The sequence below is a fragment of the Drosophila pseudoobscura genome, chromosome X (genome assembly GCF_009870125.1).
Source record: "Drosophila pseudoobscura strain MV-25-SWS-2005 chromosome X, UCI_Dpse_MV25, whole genome shotgun sequence".
In the NCBI taxonomy this organism is placed as follows: Eukaryota; Metazoa; Arthropoda; class Insecta; order Diptera; family Drosophilidae; genus Drosophila; species Drosophila pseudoobscura.
In genome coordinates this window covers 36982452-37009588 of record NC_046683.1, presented here as the reverse complement: position 1 = coordinate 37009588, position 27137 = coordinate 36982452, and the positions used below count along the sequence as shown (strand labels likewise).

The 27137-nt window shown below is 38.4% G+C and overlaps 1 protein-coding gene across 9 annotated transcripts in view; it reads left to right on the top strand.

The window, feature by feature from the left end:
* nAChRalpha7 (nicotinic Acetylcholine Receptor alpha7) overlaps window positions 1–27137 on the top strand; it is a 208126-nt gene that overhangs the window by 115330 nt on the left and 65659 nt on the right. For all 9 annotated transcript variants that reach the window (XR_004470758.1, XM_033385453.1, XM_033385454.1 and 6 more), the window contains one exon: window positions 2313–2399. Coding sequence is in view for 8 of the 9 variants with exons in the window: in XM_033385453.1 (XP_033241344.1) it covers window positions 2313–2399 (87 nt within the window). In the remaining variant the exon portion in view is untranslated. The remainder of the gene's footprint in view (window positions 1–2312; window positions 2400–27137) is intronic.

Below are 27137 nucleotides of genomic sequence, written 5' to 3'. Positions count from 1 at the left end.
TAAATCCACAGAAATCCTTTTGGGCCAAGTAAGATTCAAATGTTGCATTGCTTCAACGATTCATTACTTTAGTGAAAAAGCCCGAAGAAAATTGGGATGCACTTTGTGGGGTAGCAAGGTATCCGCGAATTGCTTGGCTGCTAACTCGAGTAGGGGGTATCGCTCTCTGATGAACACGACCACCATCGAAAGACTTCAGTGCCCGTTAAGCACAGAAAGAGAAAAACTATTGTGCTGGGCTGCGGCACATGAATCTGTCGATTGATGCCCTTTTAGTTTTATGAGATCTGCATGAACTCATTCCAATCGGAATATGAAGTTTAACGCATGTTAGAACCATTCAGACAGAATTTAAACGTGGAGGCACAAATGAGAGGGGCGAAGCTGCTGGCCACTCTGCTCTTTAATCATATAAGAGTTCGATTTCTATCATTTACGGCTAAGGATAAGTTATGTATTGACTGTGTTCCGAAACTATCATAGAAATAAAAGTGCAAGAAATGCATACAGCAGAGGGAGACAAGAAAACATGATACTGTCGTTGGACATAACAAGCCAACTGAATCTTTATATACAGATATACAAAGAACATATGGACAGCCAGGCTTCTATCATAGCCCTAATATCATGTAGCAGCTCCGCGTCAGTCAGTAATCGAGTCAGTCTCACGTAGGTACTGGGTAACTCAGTGAACGAAAGAGCGCAGAATGTGCTCAAACAGGATCGGCCAAACTAAAAAATTATCAGAATGGTTTGAACACCAATAATTTGTACATATATATGTATGCACATATATGCATATATACAAATACAGGGTGCGCCGTGTTTTATGATTCTATTTAAACATTGAATAGCTTTGAAAAAATCCCGATTTCCAAATATGAGGTAATTTATTTAATTTGTTCCTCTAAAATATATTTGAACATACAATATCCATAAACTGACCGCATAATTCGGACACAATAAAGTTTCCCCTTTTGCTACGTTTTGCTTCACTTTATCGAGCATCTCAGGGGTATAGCTGTGATTTCGGCGCCAATATTTACCTTAAGCTCGTCAGTTCGGAGGCGTCAAATCCGAAGGTTTGGATGGCCAATCAATATTTCCATTTATTTTTCGTTGTAAAAGCTTAATGGTTTGATTTACAGTTTTGCATGGGATCTTGCTGAAACCAGTTACTGCTCAGATAATATTCACGCATTTCAAAGATATACACGTTGAGTTAACACAACTAAGCGGCTATTTTCCGTATACAGCATTACTATTTCAGCAAATTGATTCAGTGTAAAGCGATCCATACTTAATATTTTACTGAATTGACGTTACCATCACTGGTATACTCAAGTCAATAGGTTCACAAATCTCAAAGTTATTGAATAAGATAAAATATGGCGCACCCTGTAGATATATATACTTATAAATATACATATATGTACGTTTGCATGTACATATACATTATGTTCTGATTTTTGATCAAAGTTTTCATCAAAGATATATTATTAGAAGCATTCAGCTAAATTTGTTTCAAAAAAATCAATTACAACCGATACTCCGTAGTGACTGTATGTATAATGCAAGACTTCCAGAACTTCTGCATATAGCAGAACTTCTAAGCAGCCAAAAGCTTTCAAATTAAACTGAATAATTGGACGTTGGAGACAGCTAAATGGCTTTCTTGTTCAGACCTTTGTCGACTATTCTAAGAGCAAAAAGCTAGATTGTACCTACGTAGCTATGATAAGATTAACCATTTTTGACCAGTGGAAGTCAATAAAATGGTCATAGGTGCTGTCTACGTCATTCTAGGTCACAGTAAACTAGTCAGCTACCATACCTAGTTTTGTTTTCAACGCACTAAAAGAGGAATCCATGTTAGTAAGTTCCAAACAACCAAAAAATTAACTCAAAAGACCATATCGACTGACTACCGCCTACAGACCGTGAGGTTCAGCGCAGAGAATATGGTAGTAGTTTTTTATTGAACGCGGCAAAAACAAAACTGAACAAAACAACGCACCACTATTACCATCACACTCCCCATATGTACGTTCATGCATAAGTATCAGCAGTCTCAGCAGCAGGAACTGAGGGATCAGCCGGACCAAAACCTCTGAATAATGTACTGTTTCTCGTATTTTGATTTTAATTGTGATCGAATTTTAGCTGTTTACTCAAGTAATACAAGTATAAATGTAATAATTTCTCAATTTGCATTTGATTTCATTCTGTCTCTTTATCCCCTCTTAATGTGCTTGTGTTTCTTCAGACCATATCAACGACTGCCATTTTAATTAAGCTTTGCGTATTTCTAGGAGTTACTATTTTACTATCGCTCACAGTCTTCCTCAACATGGTTGCAGAAACAATGCCAGCGACTTCTGACGCCGTGCCGCTTTTAGGTAAGTACAAGATGGCAAGGGAAACCTACTATTCCCACTACGAAGAACTACTTATCTTAAACTTCTTAACGCAATCTCAATTCACTCAGAAACTAATCAGCAAAGATTCTTATTTTTCGCGCAGCCACGATGTCGTAACGTTTGTATAAAACGTTTTTATATATTTTATTTATCGTCTTTCGAGTACGGAGTTTATGATTTGTGAGTTGGGGCACACACATCTAAATGCACTGCAAATAACAATTGAATGACAGGAATTTATTAAAATTAAATAAAGTCCAAGCTCGGCACACACACCCAGATTTACATTCGCAGTCATTCTTACAACATTCGTACTCATAATTCAAAAATTACTTGCCTACCAGTCACTTGACATGTAGAGACGCAAGCTAACGGTCGTATTCCACTACACTTTAAATGAAGACTGTGACACCAGATAAACAAAGCGTTTGCGAGAACCATTGACTTTTCCGCAAAATTCATAGTTGAAAACGTTATAGATGACATATACGAAAAGCTGTTTTTTTTCTAAATATTCTACTCTATTATTCTTTTATTCAACACTCTTGTAATTAATTATGAGTTTTTTATGGTTTGGGTTTTATTTAAGGAATTTTGCTTTTCCATTTAACTTGTGTAAGCCTTATGGAAAAATTAAAAAATTCATATTTTACCTTTAAATTCCGTTCGATATTTTAGAAATAAAAATCTTATCATTTTTTTATTTATAAAAAAAGTTGTTTTTCGAGGAAATGAAAATTACCAAAGTAGGATCTTTTGGAATTAAAAAGGTTAAAAAATTAACTAATTAATTACATATTTAAATGTGTGGGGGTGATGCCAGAGTTTTGATTGGCTTTTCAGAAGTGTAAAGAATACATGAACTGAAAACTAAATATTAAAAGAAAATACATGACTGTGTATACTTGGCATTGGGTTGGTTTTCTGTTTTTCTTAATTGACTGCTCGCAAATTGAAAATTCGTGTCTACCGTAGCTGACAACAATATAATTTTTTATTTTTCTCTTATTCTTTTTAGTTACCTGATAAAATTAATCTTGTATATTCTTCAAAAATCCAACAAAAACAAGGAAGTTTTTCGTTTCATTTCTCGAAAAAGTTTAATATTGTCGTAGTAAAATGAAAAACAAACAAAATTTTGCCGACGAGAAACAAAAGTAAAGAAAAACAGTTCTGGTTCGGTTCTGCCTACACACAGTCGGGCTTCGACCATTTAAGCTTGAACGAACAAATAAATTTTCATAAAATAAACCTTCTTTGAAGAGAACATTTTCCAAAATGTAGTTTGCTCGAGGCTTTTGGCTTTACAATCAATCGTCAAAATTGAACTTTGTTCACAGTACTTATTTTTAAATGACTCCAGTTCTTGCTGAAAATGGATTTTCGATTGTTCTGACGTAAAGTTTCAATTAAAACCCTACCTGCACGTCGAGACGAACCGTTATTTTTAAAAGTTTAGTACAGACCTGGGAAAACTTTGAAATTCAGAAAGTCCTGTTTTAACAAGGTCTTGGTAAGCACAATAAAGTAGGATGAAAATTCGACACTGTCGTGGAAAACGTTACTACAAAAGAAGTTAGTTTTTTGGAAGGGTGGAAGAAGGACGAAAAGATGAGGACAACACATTGGGCTGATTTGATATTCCTCTTCGTAGCTTTAAACTCTTTCAGCACAAAATTCTCTGGCTAAAATTTGGCAAAACAAATATTATCGAATTGAGTTTAAAGAAGTTGAATTTCTTTTTATTAAAGTCGACGGCTTTTTTGCTGTGTATAAAAGTTGCACAGTGGGCTAACGAACCTATTTTTTGACGTAAGTTAAAAAAAAAAGCTAGAGACTTTAAACTTTGTACACAAAATATAATCGAAGTGTTCATATATGTATTTTAGGTTTGGATTGATCCGACCACGCCCACACTAACGCTCATAAAAGAAAAGATTCGCTAATATTGATTTTCAGGGCGTACATACATACAATAGTTGTAGTTATACTAGAATATGTTATTCAAATCTTAAAATGAATATTTTTAAATTTAAACTTAATACTTAGATGGGAATATATGTTTAAGTTTTTCAATTTACAATGAATTTATTATTGATCTTCTTTTACATTTATTTATATTGAAAATTAATTTTAATTTTGGGAATTCGACTCGTCACTTTCAGAAATATCAGAACTAGTACCAGTTTCTGGGGAAATATTACTGTTGTAATTATTATGAAATAGAATAAATAAAAAAAATTCAATGATTATTTAAAAAAAAGCATGTGTGTGTCTAAAAGTTCAATAATGTTCTAAAAGTTCAATGCATTGTGGGAACCCCACCAGTAGTTTTAGCACCACAGCAAAGTGGGCGAAACGGCGGATCTGGAGGATTTAAAGTCAGTCATATAAAAAGTTTTAAAATTGTTATTGTATTTGATTATCAATACACCAGTTAGGCTTTCGGACCAGGTTTGCCGGTCCGAATCAGCCTTGGTCTGCCAGGTCCAACGCGAGAAGCTGGCTCATCTGACTCAACCTTTTCTGTTGCGCTCTCGTACCCATCAGTACCGCTGCTACTGGGATTCTCCCCGTCAACGCTTGCACCATTGCTTCTGTCTCCACCGCTGCTGTCAATGTCATCAGTATCGCCGCCTGACTGCATGTTAACTTCTGCCTTCGGAAGTTCGAATGTGACTGTATCCTTGTCGTCTTGGATCTGGTCAAAGAGAACATCTCGCCTCTCAATCACCTGATGAGACACAGGGTCATACAGTCGATAGCCCTTAGCCGCTACTGAATATCCAATCATGCGATATTATTTGCCTTTTGGTTGAAGTTTACTCTTCCTTGGACCCTTGTCCAAAGCTACTGCAACGGAGCCAAAAACCTTTAGATGACCAACAAAAGGTTTCTTACCAGTCCACGCTTCCATAGGCGTCATACTGGTCAGCGCCTTGGTCGGTGATCGATTCCGTACATACACAGCTGCGTTGACTGCCTCAGCCCACAAGGATTCGCCTAATCCTGACTGGACCAGCATACATCTTGACATTTCCACCAGAGTGCGGTTTGCCCTCTCAGCAACGCCGTTTTGCTGTGGAGTGTACGCCACTGGCAGCTGCCTCTCAATCCCATTAGTTTTCAGAAATTCATCAAACGATTTGTTGACAAATTCAGCGCCATTGTCGCTCCGGATACATTTGAGACTTTTTCCCGTTTGCCGTTCAACCAGGGTTTTGAACTCGACGAACTTCTGGAAGACTTCATCCTTTGTCCGCAGGAAATACACCAAAGGGCAAATACATGCCAAAGGGCCCGCACACATCTGCATGAACTAGTTCCAATATATCTTTAGCTCTACTGGTGGTTGCAACAGGAAATGATTGCGCATGAGTCTTGCTGACCATACATGTTTTGCAATTCATATTCGCCGGGAAAACCATATTTTCAATGCCGCGCACCATTCCTTTGCTGATCAAATCTTTCATACTGCTGATGTTCAAGTGGCCGTACCGTTTATGCCACAGGGCACCATCAGCCTTAACCGCAGCAAAACAGTTTTTTTGTTTTCCTCGAAACATATACAAGTTTCCAACTCTGTTCGCCTTTACAATGCATTCGCCATTTTGGATAACTCGTGCATATTCTTGTCCAAAAGTGACGAAACATTTATTCTGTACAGCGCTGCTCACCGAGAAATAATTTCCATTCATTTCGGGCACATAGAGAACATTCTTTAACAGCAGCGTGCATATGTATCTCTGTCTCTTAGGAAACCGGAGTCAGCCAGACCAATCATTTCTGTGTGTTTCTCGAACTTTGTGAATAACTGTTTCTCACAACACATGTGGCTTGTGGCACCACTTGTTCTCCACTCTCGCTGCCCTTTCCACATTTGAGCTCTCCTTCTCACACTGAGCCTTAAGGCTCACTTATGTCAGATTTGTGTTAATCTATCAATAAGTCATCTTTTTGTTCCCTTTGCAATTAAGAATCCTTTCGTTGTATTAAAAGCTGTTTACTATTCATATTGGCAAGGAAAATGTTTGCGTTTCGAAAACGAAGAAATTTTGTGGAATGTGAAAACGGGAGCACCAATTTATTTATATGATTTCAATAGTAAATCGGAAAACTTTTGTGAAAGTTAAATCCGGAGCCTGGCTGACTGTGTACCTTTTATTTTACCTTGAAGATGCGAGTTCATAAAAATTTAGTCAATTGCTGCTCACTTTGAAGGCTCATATCTTCTAAATAAAACAGGCAAAACTCAAATTTGAAATCTCTGGAAAATTCCATATCACATGCGTATATATAGTATATCCGAAGCGCGCACTCAAAAATTAACTTTCGCCGCCTCTTTTCGGCTAAATAACCACTTTGCGACGTCGACGCCTATTAGAAAAGTGAAGACTTTATCGATCATCGTTGACTTCTGGAACTGCAGGACTAGTCTTAAACTGTAGTGGAATACGACCATAAAAAAGGAAAACTCTCGCTGATATATAATATGATAATCTGTGGTCAAACAACTTAATCGTACCAGATGCGAAGGCTCTTGCACACACTTTTTAATCAATTCAGATGGTGAAAAGTCTGACAATATTCTCATGCCCATATTTTCGAGCTATTTGATTTAGTAGAAGTTTCAAGCGAGTTTTTATCAGAAATTTGTTGTTTCATTGTAAAACCACTTAAGAGCGGGGACCGTAATCATAATATGATATGTTTTAAAAATCACTTATAAAAAATGTAATTTTGAGTTTTACGGATAATCTTTAATTATAATAATTATTTTTGTTAATTATTATTAGTAATTATTTTTATTAATTATTTGTATTATTTATTATATAAGTAGTTATTATTATGAATTATTCAAAATAATTATTTTCAAGCAACACCAAAAAATTAATCTCAAATATAATTATTATTTCATGATTTGTATTTTTTCGATCAAAAATAAGACGCAACGCTGAAAAAATTAGAAAGAAATGTATACAAATCTTTACTACTTGAGCTAAGGTGAATAGTAAAGAAGCTTTAATTTAATTTAATTAAATTAGATTTTTTTTTCAGTTCCCCACCATTTTTTATAGCATAGCATAGATTATCCTTAGAGCAGTCTATTGGTTTTTTTCAGCCCATTTTTTTAGATGAAAAAACAATCATTATATACGGTCCCTGCTTACAATTTTGAAGAGTCTTGTCAAACTACATGTACTATGACCGTTGAATGTGAATCTACAGTTCTAATTAAAAAAATTAGTTATACTTTTTTTAATAAAAACCCAAAGTATACCAAGGTTAGAGGTTCCTCACTAAACTAAAAAAAATGTTTTAGACCCTCAGTAGTTATTGCAATTTCTCTTACTGATAGCCAAAATTCACACTGCACGTATCAGATTTTAATGGTGATAGTGATGATACTTTGCGGATCGATAGCCAATAAAAGTATGAATATAAATTTATCAATCCGACCACTGAACACAGGAACTATGAAAAACGATAAATTTGAGTTAATAGAATACTAAAACAATCGTAAGCTGTTTGTAAGCGTTTTATACCGGACAACTTGATTTTTTTCTTTTTATTCTAGTGTGAATTTTTTAGGATTAAATAAGATGTGTTTTACATTTGTTTTTTTTTCTTCGTTTTATTTATGTATTTCTTGACTTATACATACAAGTTTGAAGAAAAATTGTTTAAAACTTATTTTTTTAACACCACAATCACCACTACATTAGTCAAAGAAAAGCAAAAATGTTCTATATAAATACGGACGTATGCGTAAACTGTATTTTTGTTTGGAAATCGTATGCCGTTCGATTGGTAGCCCCATTCAGGTCCTACTCACCCCTGACAACGTTTATACCCCATAGAGTATTGAGGTATATTAAATTTATGGTGGAAGTGGATATCTAAGTGGACATCTAAATGGAAGGCGTTCCGACCCCATAAAGTATATATATTCTTGATCAGCATCAATAGCTGAGTCGATAGAACCATGTCTGTCTGTACAATGAGCGCCTTAATCTCAGAGGCTATAAAAGCAAAACCAACCAAAATGTTGCATCCAAACGCCTGTTATGAGTATATTTCACAATTTCGCCCCAGCCTTTTCCGCTCCCTCAAAGAACGAAAATCTGTGGTATCCACAATTTTAAAGTTTAGTACGAAAAAATACAATACAAGGTTATAGCCTGACTCGGTATGGAGGTTTCTTCGACTTAAGCTGAAAGTTGCAGAATACGATTTTTGGCCAATGCAGGTATACTTTAAATCGTTTTGATCTGATTAAATGTGTTGTATGATTTAGAATATTAATATATAATCAAGCCCAAAAAATATCAGTTCGATATTGCTAAGACCAACAATATATAGTTTGCAAATTTGTATTGTTTATGGCATAGAGCAGTGGGCAAGCAAGCAAGCATGTCGTGCACAACATACAGAAGAACGAAATCGTGAAAAACTCGAAGGATACACTATTATTTTTTAAACAGAGTGTTTTATTCACATCATAAACAGTGTCCCCATTGACAGACAACAATTGACGGTGAAAATAATTGAAGGTATCACTGCAACGCCAATTTTAATAACATACAGTGGAATAATATTTGTTATTGGCTGTGTTGTGGAAGAAGAATATTTTTTATTGTTCTGAACCACTCTCAGTAAACCGGCATTTGATTTTGTAATGAACAGTTTGGTCGAACGTAAAAATGTAGTTAATAAACTACATTGGAAAATTGGACGTTTTGGCAATGATATGAGCGAGTAGAGGGGCAAGTGAAGAGAAAGACAGACGAATTGTCAAAAATAACATTACTCTCTCCTTCGCTCTCTTGCTAAGATCTTTTGGTAGCATGGAGCCATGGACCATCGTTCTTTTCCTTCCAAACCACTGCAATGTGCAGACGTACAAACGCACAGCCCCAGGGAAATTGGTGCAACGTGGATTAAAAGAGCCCAAAACCTATCCGATCCTATTTCAACCATCTGCAGGCATTTTTAGTGGTAAAAAGGAAATAAACTCCAGTGAAACCAAGTAGAATCAGTGCCAATACATCTGGAAATCTGAGGGTATCGAGAGTATCTACTGCACGGGTTGAGTGACTACGCGAAGAAAGAGTATTCCGTAGTCGACTCGACAACGGAGTCATACTTGCATTTTTGGTTCTTCTCTTTTGTGTCTTGGCTAAGCAAGCGAAAGTAACGTAACGTAGAGAAATAAAGGAAAAGAAAAAGAAAAGAAGGGAAAGCAGCACGAAAAGAAGAAAATATAAACAAACAAGCGAAAGTAACGTAACGTAGAGAAATAAAGGAAAAGAAAAAGAAAAGAAGGGAAAGCAGCACGAAAAGAAGAAAATATAAACAAATGCAAATATGGTTTAATCGCGCAAGTGGATTCAAATTTAGAACGATCAGTGGTGCTTCATATAAATAATCAATTGGTTTTTTATTAGTGCCAAAAAGGAGAAAGCATCGAACCTCATCGCAACGACGAAGGCCTTCGGCGGACATAAAGAGTGAGTGTTTATCAAAAACCCAGACATGGAAGGTATCTATTTGCCAAATTGTTTATTTGTATGATTGCACTGAACTTAAACTGATTGAAAATGAAACGTGAAAACAAGAGAAAAAAAAAACACCAAAACAAACGTAATGATCACGAATAGAAGCTCACGAATGGCAATTTATAATGTTAGAGTAAATAAATATTAAGAATGGAGTAATAACGTGTGTTAGGTTTTCCATGATGGGTTAGAAGAGGATAATTACCGTGTTGTAACCGCTTAGGGATTTTCCCATAATCATTGCCATTTGAAAATCATTGGTAGGGTGGGTATAGAGGCAAGAGCGTTACCATAACATCTAGGTAATTGCAAGCGGTCTGGTCAGAGTCCCCAGGTACTTTCTTCTTTTTTTAAGATGTTATTGTCGTGCTGCATGTAGAGTCAGACAGGCTGTCAGAGTCAGACAGGTGTGAGATTTTGCTGAACCGAAAGATCACGCGAACCGGCGACCAATCGTCTACGATATCCACGGGAGAAATTAGGTTCTCTATTGTGGTATTTTGGGCGAAGGAAGCAAGGATGTTACATATTTTGGCGCCCAACGTGGGGCTGATTTTGTTGAATCAATCTTCTCTAATACCCAGTTCTACGCGGGTATTTAACAAGTTACATATATTAGAGCCCAACATGGTCATGATTTTGTGGCAGAGGAGAGATGAGGGTACAATCGGTTTCATTCTTTAACAAGGTCCTACCATCAATTCTATTTTCTTTCTATACAAATGTAATTTCGTTTCTATACAACTCTAGTTTCTTTCAAATCTTCAATTAAGAAGCTGAATCGGCGCTATCTTATGGAATTAATGACTTTTTGCTGAGGTCCGGAATCATTACTAGGGATTTGTCGTTTGTTTAGTTTACATTGAAGAATCTTTCCTTCGGTGCTAGTACGATTGATGCAAAACAACAACAGCATAGAAGGAATCTCGAATCGAGGCGTATAGCCACGATTTTGACCGCTGTGATGTTAGTTGTGGAGTAAAAATTGTATCTACTATCAAAAATCCAACTTTTCGTGGCAGCTTAATTCAAAATCAAATAATCTCAATGGTGAAGAAATTTATGTCAACCGGTGGAAGAAAGCCTTTGGAATCCTGCATTACACTCGATTATAAGGCTATGCCAAGTCCGACTCACTTTTCCCCTATTTTCTCTGTTCAAAGGCTTCGAAATTAGCGCTAGAGGACTGAAGTCTTCGCTTAGTTAAATAGCCTAGTAACGGAAAATACGCTAAGCTCTTTCATCAGCGAAGTGGTTTTGAAAGCCTTTGATCCCTCTTTATAGTACTGACGGAGCTTAGACCCCTCACTAGGTTATCCCCAACGAACCCTACGGAAAACTTACAAGATCTAATCAAAAAATAATCAAATAAAACAAAAATTATTTGTGAAATATAGCTTTAGTAAGAAACTGATATAGAAAATGTTTGTCGCGCGCAGCGAAGAAGATTTGCGCGAAAACGCAGGAGCTTTGGCTCTCGAGCATTGCAGAATTTGTTTGTTTGAGATGCTCGCTATCGAAAACGTAACTATTAGCAACTGTAAGCATCAATTTTATGAAAAATGTCTGCGAACCTAATTCGAAACCAAAAAGGAGTGTCCTGTATGCAAACAATTATGTCATCCGATTTCATTACGATGACTGAGGCAATGGTAGGTCAACGTCCACAACCAGCAACAGGTCCAGTCACCAAAGGGGCCACTCCGAAAGCACATCATACGCGTAGCAAATCGAGACAGAGAAAAGAAGTGGCAGGTCCACTAACCGACCGCAAAGGTCCAGCCATGAATACAACCGTTACTCATAGCCCAGCTATGACCATTAGTATTAATACCACGCGAAGAGGGCGGCCTCCAAGAAAAAAAACCGAAGCAAGATCCGGTTTGGTAAATTCTTCGAACAGTTCCAATAGATCTCCGATCCAGAACCGTTTGGATTATGAGCAGATACTTAGTATGATGGAAAATTTAATAGGCAGAAAGTTTGCTAACTTACAGGTACAAACCAATTTAGAGGGAAACGAACAATTTGTAAATTTGAGAAATCAGAGTTCAGTTGGAAGTGCGCAGTCCCCAATAGGGCGAGTACAGTCTACGACCCGATCCCAAGCGAATACCGGAGGGGTCCTGCGTCCTGAGAAAGTAGCACAAATTGTCTAAAGTTGGAACAAAGTTCAATCAAAGGTCCCACAGTGCAGGAGTTTCTTTATCGACTCCGAGCACTGACGGAGGATAGTTTGAACAACGATTTCAGTTGTTTAGGCAAGAATTTGCATATCGTCTTATGTGGTAAGGCCAGAGAGTGGTATTGGCGCTATCGGAAAGAGATTGGTAGTGTAGAATGGGAAGAGTTTTGCGAAGCTCTAAAGCAGTCGGATGGCCCCGAAGTAAATGTTTCAATTACTCAGAGAAATCGTTTGGCAACACAGCCAGCGCGAGAATTGTTACAAAACAATACGTCGAAAAATACCCAGATGTACGAAAATCCTAAAATTGACCAGACTGTCCCGAGCTTAAGTTGACCGTACCACGAACTATATTAAAAAACTACCTAAGAGTGCGAGATAAAATCGAAGAGATCGACTTTACGTATGCGGAAATTCTGGGAAAATATACATAATACAAGGAAACTTCTAGTAGCTTCCGTGGTGAATGATCAGCTAGATGATAGATTTTACGCCTCAATAAAGTTTGCTGAATCCTCCGAAATGGGATTACTAGATACCGGGGCAAATATTAGTTGATTAGGAGGCAGCTTAGCGAAGCAAAATTGGACAGACTGTAAGCAATTTAAGAAAGTATCTTCAGGAGTTAAGATCGCAGATGGCAAAAGTCATGAGGTCATAGGTTCTGTGCGGATGGACGTAGAGTATAATAAAGAAAAGAAACCAATTCTCTTTTTCGTTATTCCGTCGTTAGACAAGCGAGTCATTCTGGGCATCGATTTTTGGAAAGGATTCAAATTAGCGCCAGGGTTAATAAATGCTCTCGAAGTCACTCCAGACAGTGAAACCCAAGAAGAATTAAATGAGAATAATTATCCGTTGACGGTAGAATAAAAAAAACGGCTAGACGTAGTCATCGATTTGTTTCCAAATTTTGCACGACAAGGATTAGAAAGAACGCCATGGATAAAACATGAAATAGAGATTGGCACAGCTCGAGCGGTGAAGCAACGCTTCCATCCAGTTTCCCCAGCCGTGGAAAAGCTTATGTTCAAAGAGTGATAGAGACGTCCACCAGTGCTTGGAGCTCACCGATGGGATTAGTGATCAAGCCGGGTAAGGTACGTTTATGTCTAGATGCCAGAAAATTAAATGAGGTGACCAAAAAAGATGCTTATCCATTGGCCAGTATCGAGGGAATTTTTGCCAGATTACCAAAAGCGAACATAATCACTAAAATTGATCTGAAGGATGCATATTGGTACATAGCCCTGTCGGAAGAATCTAAGGCGATTACAGCTTTTACAGTACCGGGGCGACCCCTATATCAGTTTAGAGTCATGCCCTTTGGACTTTGTAACGCTCCTCAGACTATGTGTCGCCTAATGGATGAATTGATCCCTCCAGAGCTGAAATATTACGTGTTTGGTTATCTCGATGATTTGTGCGTTGTGTCGGAAGATTTCGATTCTCACTTATCGGTGCTGATCCAATTAGCTGATCGCTTTAGGAAGGCAAATTTTACGTTGAATATAGCTAAGACCAAGTTTTGTGTCACGGAAGTGCTATATCTTGGATTTGTAATAGGACATGGTGGTATTGCAACAGATCCCCGGAAAATTGCATCTATTCGGAACTGGCCAGATTCATAGAAAACTTCTCTGGGGTTACTTTCTGTCTACTAAGAAGAAGTTTGATTGGCCGGCGACTGCGCAAGGCGCGTTTGATAAGCTAAAGCAGTTATTGACCACGGCTCCAGTCTTAATTAAACCAGATTTTCAGAAGAAATTTTATGTCCACTGTGATGCTAGTGACTATGGCATTGGAGATGTGCTTGTGCAGATATCCGACGAGGGTATAGAGAACCCAGTGGCATTCATGTCCAAAAAACTCAATAGCGCGCAACGCAACTAGAGCGTTACTGAACAAGAGTGTCTAGTAGCTCTTGAGGCAATCGAACGATTCCGTTGTTACTTAGATTTGCAGGAGTTTGAAGTAGTCACTGACCACGCCAGCTTAGTATGGCTAATGCGACAACCAAATTTGAAAGGTAGACTATCTCGGTGGGTTATGCGATTACAAGGCTATAAATTTAGCGTGAGTCATAGACGAGGTCAAGAAAATGTCGTGCCAGACGCATTATCGCGAATTTATTCAGATATAGCTGCACTTGACCAAATTTGACCTGAGGTCGATTTAAACTCATCTTGCTTTAAAGACAAAGATTATGAGAAGCTACGTTTGAAAATTGAAGACAATCAGGAAAATTACCCTGATGTGAAAGTGGTAGATCAGTTTGTATATATCCGTACAGAACATGACGTGGGTGATGAAGCTAGTAACCAGAATAGCTGGAAACTATGGCTTCCAGTCGGGTTGGCTCAAGAACCTCTTATTAAGAGATTCCACGATTCGATTGTTACTGCTCACGGTGGTATGGATAAAACGCTTGAGTTAATTCGGAGAAAATTTTTTATTGGCCGGGAATGGTAGCGCAAGTTCGAGAATATATTAGGAATTTCGATGTTTGTAAATCTACAAAAGCACCAAATGTTATGCTAAAACCGCCTATGGGAAAGCAGGTCACTTCGGAGCGTCCCTTCCAAAGGCTATACGTAGATATACTTGGCCCATAACCTAGGAGTAAACGTGGTCATATTGGCTTGTTGATTGTCATAGATCACTTGTCAAAATTTCATTGGCTGTGTCCATTGAAAAAGTTCACAGCGGTAGTGATTAAAGAATATTTGGAGAATCATATATTTTGCATGTATGGCGTCCCAGATGTTTTGGTAAGCGACAACGTGTCTCAGTTTAAATCTGGTGAATTGAATTCATGGTTGACGTCCTTAGGAGTCTAATATACTCACACCGCCTTATACTCCCCGCAATCAAATGCGTCTGAGCGAGTCAATAGATCTTTGATAGCGGCTATTCGAGCATACCTGCGAGAAGATCAACGAGAATGGGATGAGTTTATCCACCCTATTAGTTGTGCTCTACGCAACGCCCAGCATCAAGCAATAGGTTGTTCACGACGCACGGGTCCCAGTTTAATTTACTGAGGAAATTAAATCTCCTCGAGGAATCCGAAAATGTGCTAGTTAGAGACGACCAATTAAAGATACTACGAAAGGCAATCAAACAGAATATATCGGAAGCTTATGAAAAGAATGCGCAACAATCTGAGAACATGAACAGTAAATTTTCAGGTAGGGCAGGAAGTATTTCGAAGAAATTTTAGCCAAAGCAATTTTGCACGAAATATTAGTGCCAATCTCAATCGGCAATGGCTTAAATCTAGAGTTAGAGAAAAAGATGGCAGCAGTCACTATATTTTAGAAGACCTACAGGGAAACCTACAGGGAACTTACCATGTAAAGACATCCGGCACTAACTGTCCTTTTTCAGGCTAATCCCTTAGATCAATGCTCTAGAATTCGCCTGATGGTGTAATGAACAGTGTGACTACGCGAAGAAAGAGTATTCCGTAGTCGACTCGACAACGGAGTCATACTTGCATTTTTGGTTCTTCTCTTTTGTGTCTTGGCTAAGCAAGCGAAAGTAACGTAACGTAGAGAAATAAAGGAAAAGAAAAAGAAAAGAAGGGAAAGCAGCACGAAAAGACGAAAATATAAACAAACAAGCGAAAGTAACGTAACGTAGAGAAATAAAGGAAAAGAAAAAGAAAAGAAGGGAAAGCAGCACGAAAAGAAGAAAATATAAACAAATGCAAATATGGTTTAATCGCGCAAGTGGATTCAAATTTAGAACGATCAGTGGTGCTTCATATAAATAATCAATTGGTTTTTTATTAGTGCCAAAAAGGAGAAAGCATCGAACCTCATCGCAACGACGAAGGCCTTCGGCGGACATAAAGAGTGAGTGTTTATCAAAAACCCAGACATGGAAGGTATCTATTTGCCAAATTGTTTATTTGTATGATTGCACTGAACTTAAACTGATTGAAAATGAAACGTGAAAACAAGAGAAAAAAAAACACCAAAACAAACGTAATGATCACGAATAGAAGCTCACGAATGGCAATTTATAATGTTAGAGTAAATAAATATTAAGAATGGAGTAATAACGTGTGTTAGGTTTTCCATGATGGGTTAGAAGAGGATAATTACCGTGTTGTAACCGCTTAGGGATTTTCCCATAATCATTGCCATTTGAAAATCATTGGTAGGGTGGGTATAGAGGCAAGAGCGTTACCATAACATCTAGGTAATTGCAAGCGGTCTGGTCAGAGTCCCCAGGTACTTTCTTCTTTTTTTAAGATGTTATTGTCGTGCTGCATGTAGAGTCAGACAGGCTGTACGGGACTCTTGATAATATTTTTTATTTATTTATTTATTTATTTAATTAACAATTATCTGTTAATAATGGTACTTAGTTACTAAAGGCGGAAAAAGATAAGTTAAAAGTTAGCTAAATTTAAATGATTATAAATATTGCATGCAATTAGTTTAAGAGACAGTTCAGGGGATAGGGTTTGACAGAGGGAGTTATAATTATGGCATAAAACCCTAAAAGGTTCATGATCAGCATAATTAGATCTACATATGGGTAGACGGATAGGCCTAAAAGTACGGGTAGGGCTAGATGGAACGGCCAAGTCAATCTGACCCAAGAGAGTTTGGGAGTCAACAGTCCCAAGAAGGAGCTTGTGCACGAACATTACGCCATTGCATATTCTGCGATGGTGCAACGACGGCAGGTCAATAAGATTTAGCCTAGACCGGTAGGGTGGCAAGATTCTACCTGAGTCCCAGTTAAAGTTCCGAAGGGCAAAAATTAAAAATTGCTTTTGCACGGATTCAATAACAGCCTGCTGTTCTTTATACTGCGGGCTCCACACACAAGAACAATACTCCAATATAGGACGTACTAACGAGATGTACAGTTGTTTTGTAACGTACGGGTCGTCAAACTCCTTGGACCAACGCTTGATGAACGCTAAAACACCCTTAGCTTTATTTACAGTTGCAGCTATATGGGCGTTAAAACACATCTTATGATCAAAAAGGACTCCGAGGTCATTTGAACTCGAAATTCGTTCAAGGACATGATTTCCTAGAACATATGGGACAAAATGAGGAGCGCGACGATAAAATGTCATAAGTTTGCATTTGGAAAGGTTCAGAAAAAGAAGATTAGTTGAACACCACAATAGTAGTTCACTTAGATCAAGTTGAAGGCGTGTGTGCAAATACCAATCAGAGTAAGAAAGACAGATTTTGACATCATCAGCATACATTAGTGCAGTAGAGTATGTTATGACTTGAGGAAGGTCATTCACAAATAAAATGAACAGAAGCGGGCCCAGATGACTTCCCTGTGGCACACCTGAAGTAACATTTACAGTATTTGACAACACGTTAGAAAACAAAACACGTTGAGTGCGGTTAGAGAGATAGGACAAAATCCAATCTAGAAGATTCGTTGGGAACCCTAATAAAGAGAGCTTGTGAATAAGCAGAGCATGGTTCACAGAATCGAATGCCTTGCTGAAGTCAGTAAAAACTACATCCGTCTGCGAACCAATTTGAAAACCACGGTGGATTAGGTTAGAAAACTCAAGAAGGTTAGTCGATGTTGAACGATGTCTGAAAAAACCGTGTTGCGACGGAGATATCAGGCTGCAACAAAGATGTTGCAGTTGCCGGGTGACCAGGAACTCAAGAAGCTTAGGGATGGCGGAAAGCTTTGCGATACCACGATAGTTTTCAATGTTTGATCTTGAACCTTTTTTTTGAAGCGGAATGATGAAGGACACATTCCAAATTACTGGGAGACAAGACTGTTCCAAGGAGAGGTTGAAGGGAAAGGTCAAGGGTTTGCAAAGGGTTACACAGGGTTTTAAAATGCAACTTGGTACCTTATCTGGACCCGCAGAAAACGATATGTCCATAGATGACAAACCTTCCAGAACAACGCTTTCCTTGAAAATAGGAAGAAAAATGATGTTAGCGTGAGGTAGCTGGTACGGATGCGGAGTGGATGAGTTGTAAATATGAGACGAGTACGTTGTTTGGAAAAAGGTAGCGAATAAATTTGCAATACCAACAGCAGAAGCTTCTGTTTTGTTCTGGTAATGAAGGGACGGAGGAAAAACGTTTGACTTGCGCTTAGAGTTAACGAACGAATAGAATTTTTTAGGATCACTACGAAAGTTTCTACTACATTGTGAAAGGTAATGATTATAACACTGACTATTGACGGCAAGGAACAGAGAGCGAGCGGAGGAGTATAGAGCTAAAGCCAACGTGGAGCCCGACTTCTGGTACTTTTTATAGAGCCGGGATTTATTATTTTTTAAGTATGATAAATACTTGGAGAACCAAGGAGGCTTGGACGATACAGGTACAGTGATATCAGGAACAAACGTATTTAGGGCGGAGTAAATAGAACTATAAAACGAGTCAACAGTTGCATCTATGTTCGGTAATGAATAAAGAAACGACCAATCAACACGCGAGAGATGTAGATCTAAATCGATAAAGTTTGTTTTGCGAAAACACTTTATGTGACAAGGAGCCATGGAACTGTCAACACATCCAGATTGTGTACACTCCAGTGATATCAACAAAGTTGGATGGTAAGGATCTTCAGGGAGAGATATTGGACTTGCTCTAGATACCGTAGCAAGAGAACCATCGTTAACAAAAACGAGGTCAAGAAGTCTGTCCCTCATTTTTTTAACGGCATTAATTTGGACAAGGGAACTATCCGTTAGCCCATTGATAAAGTCATTATGGCAATTGGGAAACAATAGGTTAGCGTCATCACAAGGCAGCCAAGAAAGAAATGGGAGGTTAAAGTCCCCCATGACAATAATTCGATCATGGCACCCTAATGCAGAAACAACAATATTAATTGCTGAGAGGTGGTGAAAGTAAAGCTCAGCATCAGACCTGGGAGGAATGTAAGAGCAGGTTAAATAGAAAAATGCGGAGCAAACACGAACTTTGACTGCAACAAATTCAATTCCGTGAATGTTATTAAATGGGAATAACTCAGATGAGAAAACAGATTTAACTGCAATCAGAACCCCACCTGCAAAAGATGGGCGGTCCATTCTATAAATAGTGTAACTATCAATGAAAATTTCATGATCATTGACAGAGGAGTTAAGCCAGGTTTCGGTAAACGCGATGGCATCGAAATCAAAGGACGCGCTATTAGTATGAATTTGACGCAATTTTCCCAGCAAACTGCGAACGTTCTGATAGTGCATGGAAAAATAGTACTTCAGTTTTTTGGAGCATGTTCAGTTATTCTAGGATTCGAGTTCGAATCTTTGAGAAGGAACTCATGCACAATTGTATGCTCAGGCCATATTGACGGTTTTAGAGAACTGGATAGTAAAGAATCAGGGAGAAGAATTTTAAATGATGATATGTTGCGCTTATGTTTAAATGTAAATTTAGTCACAACTATATCAACAGGCGAGGTGTTAAGTTTAGAGGAGAGATGTTGTTTAACATCCTCTGTTGTAGCCTCAGGAATAAGACGAGAAACAAATATTGCTTTCCGAGGGACCACTGCTCTAAGTTGAAGTCCCGAGCGAGATCGAGATGGTGGAGCCACTCCTAAAAGAGATCTCGGTCCAAGGGCAGAGGAATTGGCAGCAATGGTTGTAGCAGGAATTGGAGCAGAAATTGGAGCAGGAATTGGAGCAGGAATTGGAACAGGAATTGGAGCAGGAATTGGAGCAGGAGTTGGCAAGACGTCGTCAGCAACCAGCACACCCGCACTAGGAGCACTCACCGCGTCAGAAATGACGGCCACATTGCTCGGTGTAAAGAACTCCGGAGCCACCGTTGGCGGATTTACAGACAACGGCGTGGCATGACTACACGGAAATGCTGCCGATGGATTAAGGTGGGAGGCAGGCGTACCAATCGGATTAGATTGCAAGAGATTGGTATCATTATGCGGAATTTTCCGTCTAGGCGATTCGCTCAAGAGTTTGAGCCCAAGAAACTGTGATTCAAGGGCAAGAAAATTCTCGTTGAGAGCAACAAATTGTTTCCGGACATCCAGAAACCCAGTTCGAGTCTGTCTCATAAATGTGCGCATTTCGGCCTCAATCTCCCGACAAGCCAGACATGACCAAGACAGGCCCATGCGTTTCGAGATTAGATCATTCAACCGGCCAAAATTTCCACCACCAGCACATTTTATGTGGGCAAAATTGTCGCACAGCCAGCAGCTAAGAAATGAATCACCAATGATAACACCACCGAATTCACATTTCTTTGCACTACAAACGATTGCCATTATTGACAGCAGTAGAATCACTGTGCACGAATAATAAAAGAGCGGAGTTAGATCGCAGGTAAAGTAGGAGAGCAGACAGCAGAGCGAGCCAGACAATCAGCTGCAGCAGCAATAATTCAAAACAGATGATCCAACGAAGTGCAGAAAACGAGCAGTAAACTCACCAAAGCAGAGACACAAAAGAAAAGTCCACAGAGAGGGAGAGTATAAGCAATCCAGAGAGAGTGAGAGCAACAATGCGAGCAGCCCGCTTATGCTCACGAGAGAGTGTGGGCGATGCAAACGCTGATGCGCGAGAACAGTGCACACCGAAGAAGCGATAACGAAAAGCAGACTGAGCAAAAAAACAATAACAAATTGCCTGCACGAGTCCGATGCGTTACGATTGCAATATTGAATTTATATTAAACACTTGTTTACTAACAAAACACTGGTGGTTAACACAATGTAGAATCAAATTAAAGAGATGCGATAATATATCAAAACAAAGTCACAACAATGTTGTATGATATTTAGGCAAAGGGCGGAGAATGCGGGAGCAAGAAAAAAACACAACCGGCTTAAGCAAGAGCTAGAAGCGAACTGTATATATATATATATATAATATATGCTGTAGATGTGTTGGAACGGACGCGTTAGAAATATCCAGCTGGAGAAATTTTTAGAGTGGAGAAGATGCATGACCTACCAACATTGCGTGATACTTCCGATGATGAGCTTGCACAGGTGATCCAGGTGCAGTTAACAGGCCAGTTGAGACAGACCAGAATAACCTTATAATGTTAAAATTTAAGGTTCTATGTTTTTATAGAGTTAGAAGTGATTTGTGTATATTGCGTGTGCTGCTAATATGCTATTTAATATCTTTTAAACGGTCCATAATATAAATAGACTTCAAACGAATAGTAGGATATTGATTCGTACGCTGGCGCAACAAAAAGATTGCATATATGTATATTTGTATAATAAATGCTCAGAGTCTATATGGTAAGATTGATGAGTTCCGATATATGTTTGAAGAATCGAATGTTGATGTAGTTTGTGTTTCGGAAAAGTGGTTCATGCTGCATCTATGTGATACTGTCATTTTGTGTACCGGAATTGATCTATACCGATCTGATCGGGAAAGAAATGGTGGGGGTGTTTCTATATACATAAATAAGAAACTCAAATCCAAATTAATATGCAAACACCCTCCAGAAAGTGCAATAGAATACTTTTTTATAGAATTATCGGCCTATAACAGTTCTCCTAAACTACTATTGGGCTGCCTGTACAGACCACATCGCAAAACAAACTACAACCAAGTAATTGACGTAATTTCAGACTTATCTGTAAGCTATACTTACGTAAATTTAATCGGGTATCAAAACAGCAATATACTGAAGGAACGACATATGGCATCAGCGATGGCATCGTTAGGTTTGCATCACGTCAATAATAGTAGAGCAACACATTTCTCAAACACTGAAAACACATTATTGGACCATTGTTTTGTTAATGAAAAACAAAAAATGGTTCTATATAATGCGTTATCTGTCCCAATATTTTCCGGACACGACTTACTTTTCCTGACTTATGAATTTACTAGAATGAATTAACTGGAATATAATATTTAAGATGGATGATGTTAATTCCCAAGTATAACAACTACGAGTTCACATAACGTGCCTTTATGAGAAATTCGTACCGCTGAGTAAATTAAAGATTGCACCAAAGAAAAATCCATGGTTCAACCAATGTATTGCACCCAATATATCATTAAGGGACAAAGCATATAACAAAGGGAAACGCTACAGAACGTCTGTTCATTATTAAGAATTTAAAACATTAAAGAAAAAACCAACCAATTAATACTGACAGCTAAAAAGTGTTTTCATTCTGTAAGGTTTCAAACTGCAATATCAACAAGAAGGACATGGCGGGAGCTCAAAGACTTGGGAATAGGGAAAAGGACAAATAATACCAAAATTGATGTACACATAGATGAATTAAATAGAAAGTTTGTGATAAACGGGGTACCTGAAGTAGCATATAATCACTATCTTAACAAAATATCGAATAGTTCCTGTGATAATAACTTTAGCTTCATGTGTGCCAGTCAGTGTGATATCCTTGAATCTGTGCTTAAAATTAAGTCAAATGCAATGGGACTAGATGAAATAGATCCAAAACTTTTAAAAATCTTACTTCCGAAAATATTGCCTCATGTGACTTATATTTGCAGCACTGTCTTAACAAAATCAATGTTTCCAAGTACATGGAAGCTTGCGAAAATAACCCTGATCCCTAAAAGAAAAAATGAGTATAGACCAATATAAAATCTATCGTTTTTCTCAAAGGCCTTGAACGATTAATGTCACAACAAATTTGTACTTTCCTAGATAACAATGCACTACTAAGTGACAAACAGCCAGGTTACAGAAGGCAAAGAAGTTTTACTACGGCAATATTATATATAACGGAAGACATTAGATTGACTTCAGTAAAGCATTTGACACGGTTAACCACGAAATCTTATGAAGAAAACGAGGGGGAACGTTGTGAGTTGCTGCGTACACCGCAACTCTACAGTTATACCCGATACTAAGTCAGTATGGCTCTCCTCCGGCAGACGGCGCTAATATTAAACGAAACGACAAAGAGTGCGTGCGAGAGAGACAGAAAATCAGTCTGTGCGTGACGTCGGGCGCTGCGTAGCCACTGCAAATTGATTTGTTCCTGTTGGCTATAAAAATGATCTGATCTGATCCAGACTCAGCAATCTGATAGATATGGTCGTTCTCTTCGATTCTGCGTTTTTAGTTTTCTCGAATCTGCAATATTGTGGATGCAACAGATTCTCGTTCTTTCTGGGGGCGGAAGGGGTGGGGCGAAATTCTGAGATATACGTTTTATAGTGTTTTTATAGATTTTTTATAAGATCTAACAGAAGTGCGGATACCAAATTTGGTTACTCTAGCCTTAAAAGTCTATGAGATTTGTGGTTGCCCCAGATTTTCGTCCTTTGCGGGGGCAGAAGGGGGTGCGGCGAAATTTTGACACAAAACGGTCAAGGTCCGATATCACAGGAGTGTGGACACCAAATTTGGTTGCTCTAGCTCTTATGGGTTCTGAGATCCTTGAACTCATATTTTGCAATTGGCAAAACTGACCATGAAACCTGTGTGTTAGAGTGAGACAGAGCGAGAAAGAGTGAAATTGTTTTCGTGATTCTGGCTATAATAATTATACGATCTGGTTCAGATTTTGCACTCTGTAAGATATAGTCATCTTCTACGGTTCTGCATTTTTAGTTTTCTCGTATCGTCGAAATTGTTGATGCCACAGATTTTCGCCCTTTGTGGGGGGCGGAAGTGGGCGGGGCAAAGTTTTGAAATATTCTTGTAGCAGTGACATATCACACAAGTCTGGATCCACATCATTGCTCTAGCTCTTATAGTTTTTGAGCACTAGGCGCTGAAGGGGACGGACAGACAGACATGGCTCAATCGACTCGGCTATTAATGCTGATCAAGAATATATATACTTTATGGGGTCGGAAATCATCTCGCTATAAAACGTATGTCTCAAAATTTCGCCCCACCCACTTCCGCCCACACAAAAGACGAAAATCTGTTGCATCCACCATATTGCAGATTCGAGAAAACTAAAAACGCAGAATCATAGATAACGACCATATCTATCAAATTGCTGAATCTGGATCAGATCAGATCATTTTTATAGCCAAAGGAAACAAATCAATTTGAAGTGGCTACGCATCGCGCGACGTCACGCTCAGACTGATTTTCTGTCTCTCTTGCACGCACTCTTTGTCGTGTCGTTTAATATTAGCGGCGTCTGCCGGAGAAGAGCCATACTGACTTAGTATCGGGTATAACTGTAGAGTTGCGGTGTCCGCAGCAACTCACAACGTGGGGAACGTTTATTTCGTTTATTTCTCAATTTGTCAATTTAAACTCTTCTCGAAATATATTAATTTTGTAGGTATAAATCGCCTTAGACATCCTTTGTCTTGATTTGTTCCTTTTGGTTATAATAATGATTCGATCCGATCCCGATTCGACAGTATGGTAGATATAGCCATTGTCTATGATTGAGCGTTTTTAATTTTCTCGTATCTTCAAAATTGTGGGTGCGGAAAAGGGTGAGACGAAATTTTGAAACGCACTTGTCAAGGTTCGATATGACAGGAGTGTGGTTACCAAATTCGGTTGCTCTAGCTCTTATAGTCTCTGAGATCTAGGCGCTCACTTTTAGCAATAGGCAAGGCCGACCATGAAACGTGTGTGTTAGAGAGAGACAGAGCGATAGAAAATGATGCGATCTGGTTCAGCTTCTGCAGTCTAGAAGATATTGTCATTCTCTATGATTCTTTTTTTGGTTCTCTCGTATCTTTAAAATTGTGGATGCAACAGATTTTTAAATACACTTGTAACAGTATGACATATTAAAGAAGTCTGGATATAGAAATAGTCGTTGATATAGCTCCTATAGCCTCTGCGGACTAGGCGCTCATAGAACCAGACAGACGGACAGATGGATGGACGGACAGACAGACAGACAGACAGGGCTCAATCGACTCGACTATTGATGCTAATCACTAATATATATGCTTTATGGGGCGGAAACGCTTCCTTCTGGACGTTACTCATATCCACCTTCACCACAAATCGAACATTGATAAGGGACATTGATAAAAAGATAAACAGGATTTTTACTTTGAAAATAGGATTAAATTATACGCATTAATTGGCCCCATAATTGGTTTCAAGATATTCGCAAAAAACGGGACAAAAGAAAGTGGTTTTGTCGTTGCCCACAAAACCGATTTGCCGATTTGCGCGAATGCGAAGATTGTTTTGCATTGATGTCGTATAAAAATGGTTTTGATTTTATCTACAAACTATTTATACTTCTTTTGAAATGTTAAACATAAATGTTAAAGCAACAAAATTAACATTTGCTGATTTTAGGGAAATGTATTCTTGATTTTTAATTTTTTGGAAGTGCTCATACTTATTTACATATGCATCAGTAAGTATACATATATACATATATGTATATATATATATTTTTTTTTATTCACAAACTAAATTCAGCGGCTCGGCTTGAAAGTTTAGTTGGCTTGGTTTTTTTTTTAAATCTCCCGTAAGATATCCCGTTAAAGTCCGAATGTCGTCCTTATTCAAGTTTAGAAGCCTCATGTCCGATTCAAACCTTTCTTGGCGAGAGCATTTGCCAAGTCTTGGAACCCGCCCTACCGTGAGGGAGTTGTGTGCGTTAGTGTTGTGTTGCTCATGAGTGAGTGAACAAAAAATCTGGCAGCTGTTGCTCATATTTGCGTTTACTTCACACTTTTTGTATTACCGGCAAAGCTGTTTACTCTTTCAAAAATTCAGTATGTCGCTAATTCGAAAGTATATTGAAATGTGCATGAATAGTGAACAACTGAGTGAGCAAGTGAGCAACTGAGCAAGTGAGTAACTGAGCAATCTAAGAGAGCAATATGAGTGTGTTGACTCACTTACTAAAAAAGAACAAGTGAACATTTTCACCAAAATGGGCAATGTTTACCCAACACTAGTGTGCATCAAGCTGGTTGAGATATTGAAAGCATTCATCGACCAGTTTTGATTTGATCGTTTATGACCTCAGGGCCAATGGCGCTGCGGCTTACCTGTAAACACTACTTAAGCATCTGTGGGACATGTTATAATTGCCCAGATAAGGCAGGCCTAGGCAGTTCGCCTAGATCAGCAACTGCTTTGCTTTGAGAGACCGTTGTCCACCACACAATTGAAGCATATGTGACGATTGGTCTGAAGACAGTATTGAAAGGTCGTTCGTTTTTAATGGACGTTCGTAGGTGCGCGTTCCAAGTGAGTTTGGAGTCACACGACTTTACTTGGGAACTCAATATTCATTCCATTCAGGGTAGGCTTTTGTGGAGCTACATGGAAATTGACTGGGTTTATGGTTAACTATTTGAATACAAACCATCCCTGGGTTATGCTTGATGCATGCATTTCTAAACGGTCTGGTCATATATACCTACTCGTATTTATATTACATCATTTTGCTTAGTTATGGTTGAGCCGTCTGCAAGGGTATCAAATTCTGCGGCAGGGAAACTGTGCTTTCTTTCTGGTTACCTGTTGAGTGAAGAATACATTCATCTGAAAAGCGGGAATGATGACAAAAGCGCTCTTTCAGGCTTCTTTCATATATGTATGTATATGATGGTCATTGATTTACTCCATCAGCGGAACTGCATATGCAGTACAAAAATACAAACATGTATCTATATGTATATGTATCTGTGTAAATAAACAAGTGTGGCGTAAGTGTAGAAGTTTACGAGAATCTCTCATTAATACCTTGATTCCAAGAGCAACATATTCTCTGGTGAAATATGACCCTGAGATGTGACATTCGTCCTGTGACCGAAACTCTTCGATCAGTTGAATTACTTGATTTTATTCCTTCAAACAGTACACTTTTTCTTAACTTTAACTTGTTTCCCTTAGCTCGTATTTTCTTCCATACAGCAGCCTAACCAGGTTCTTGTCATAGATGGAAATTTTTCATAGTGGAACCAGGATACAATATAAGTTGATGTGTACTTTGTCTACACAGCACCAAAATCCCCATTGTTTTTGTTTATGACAGGGGTCGGTCCGCATATATTCCCGTTCTACGTAG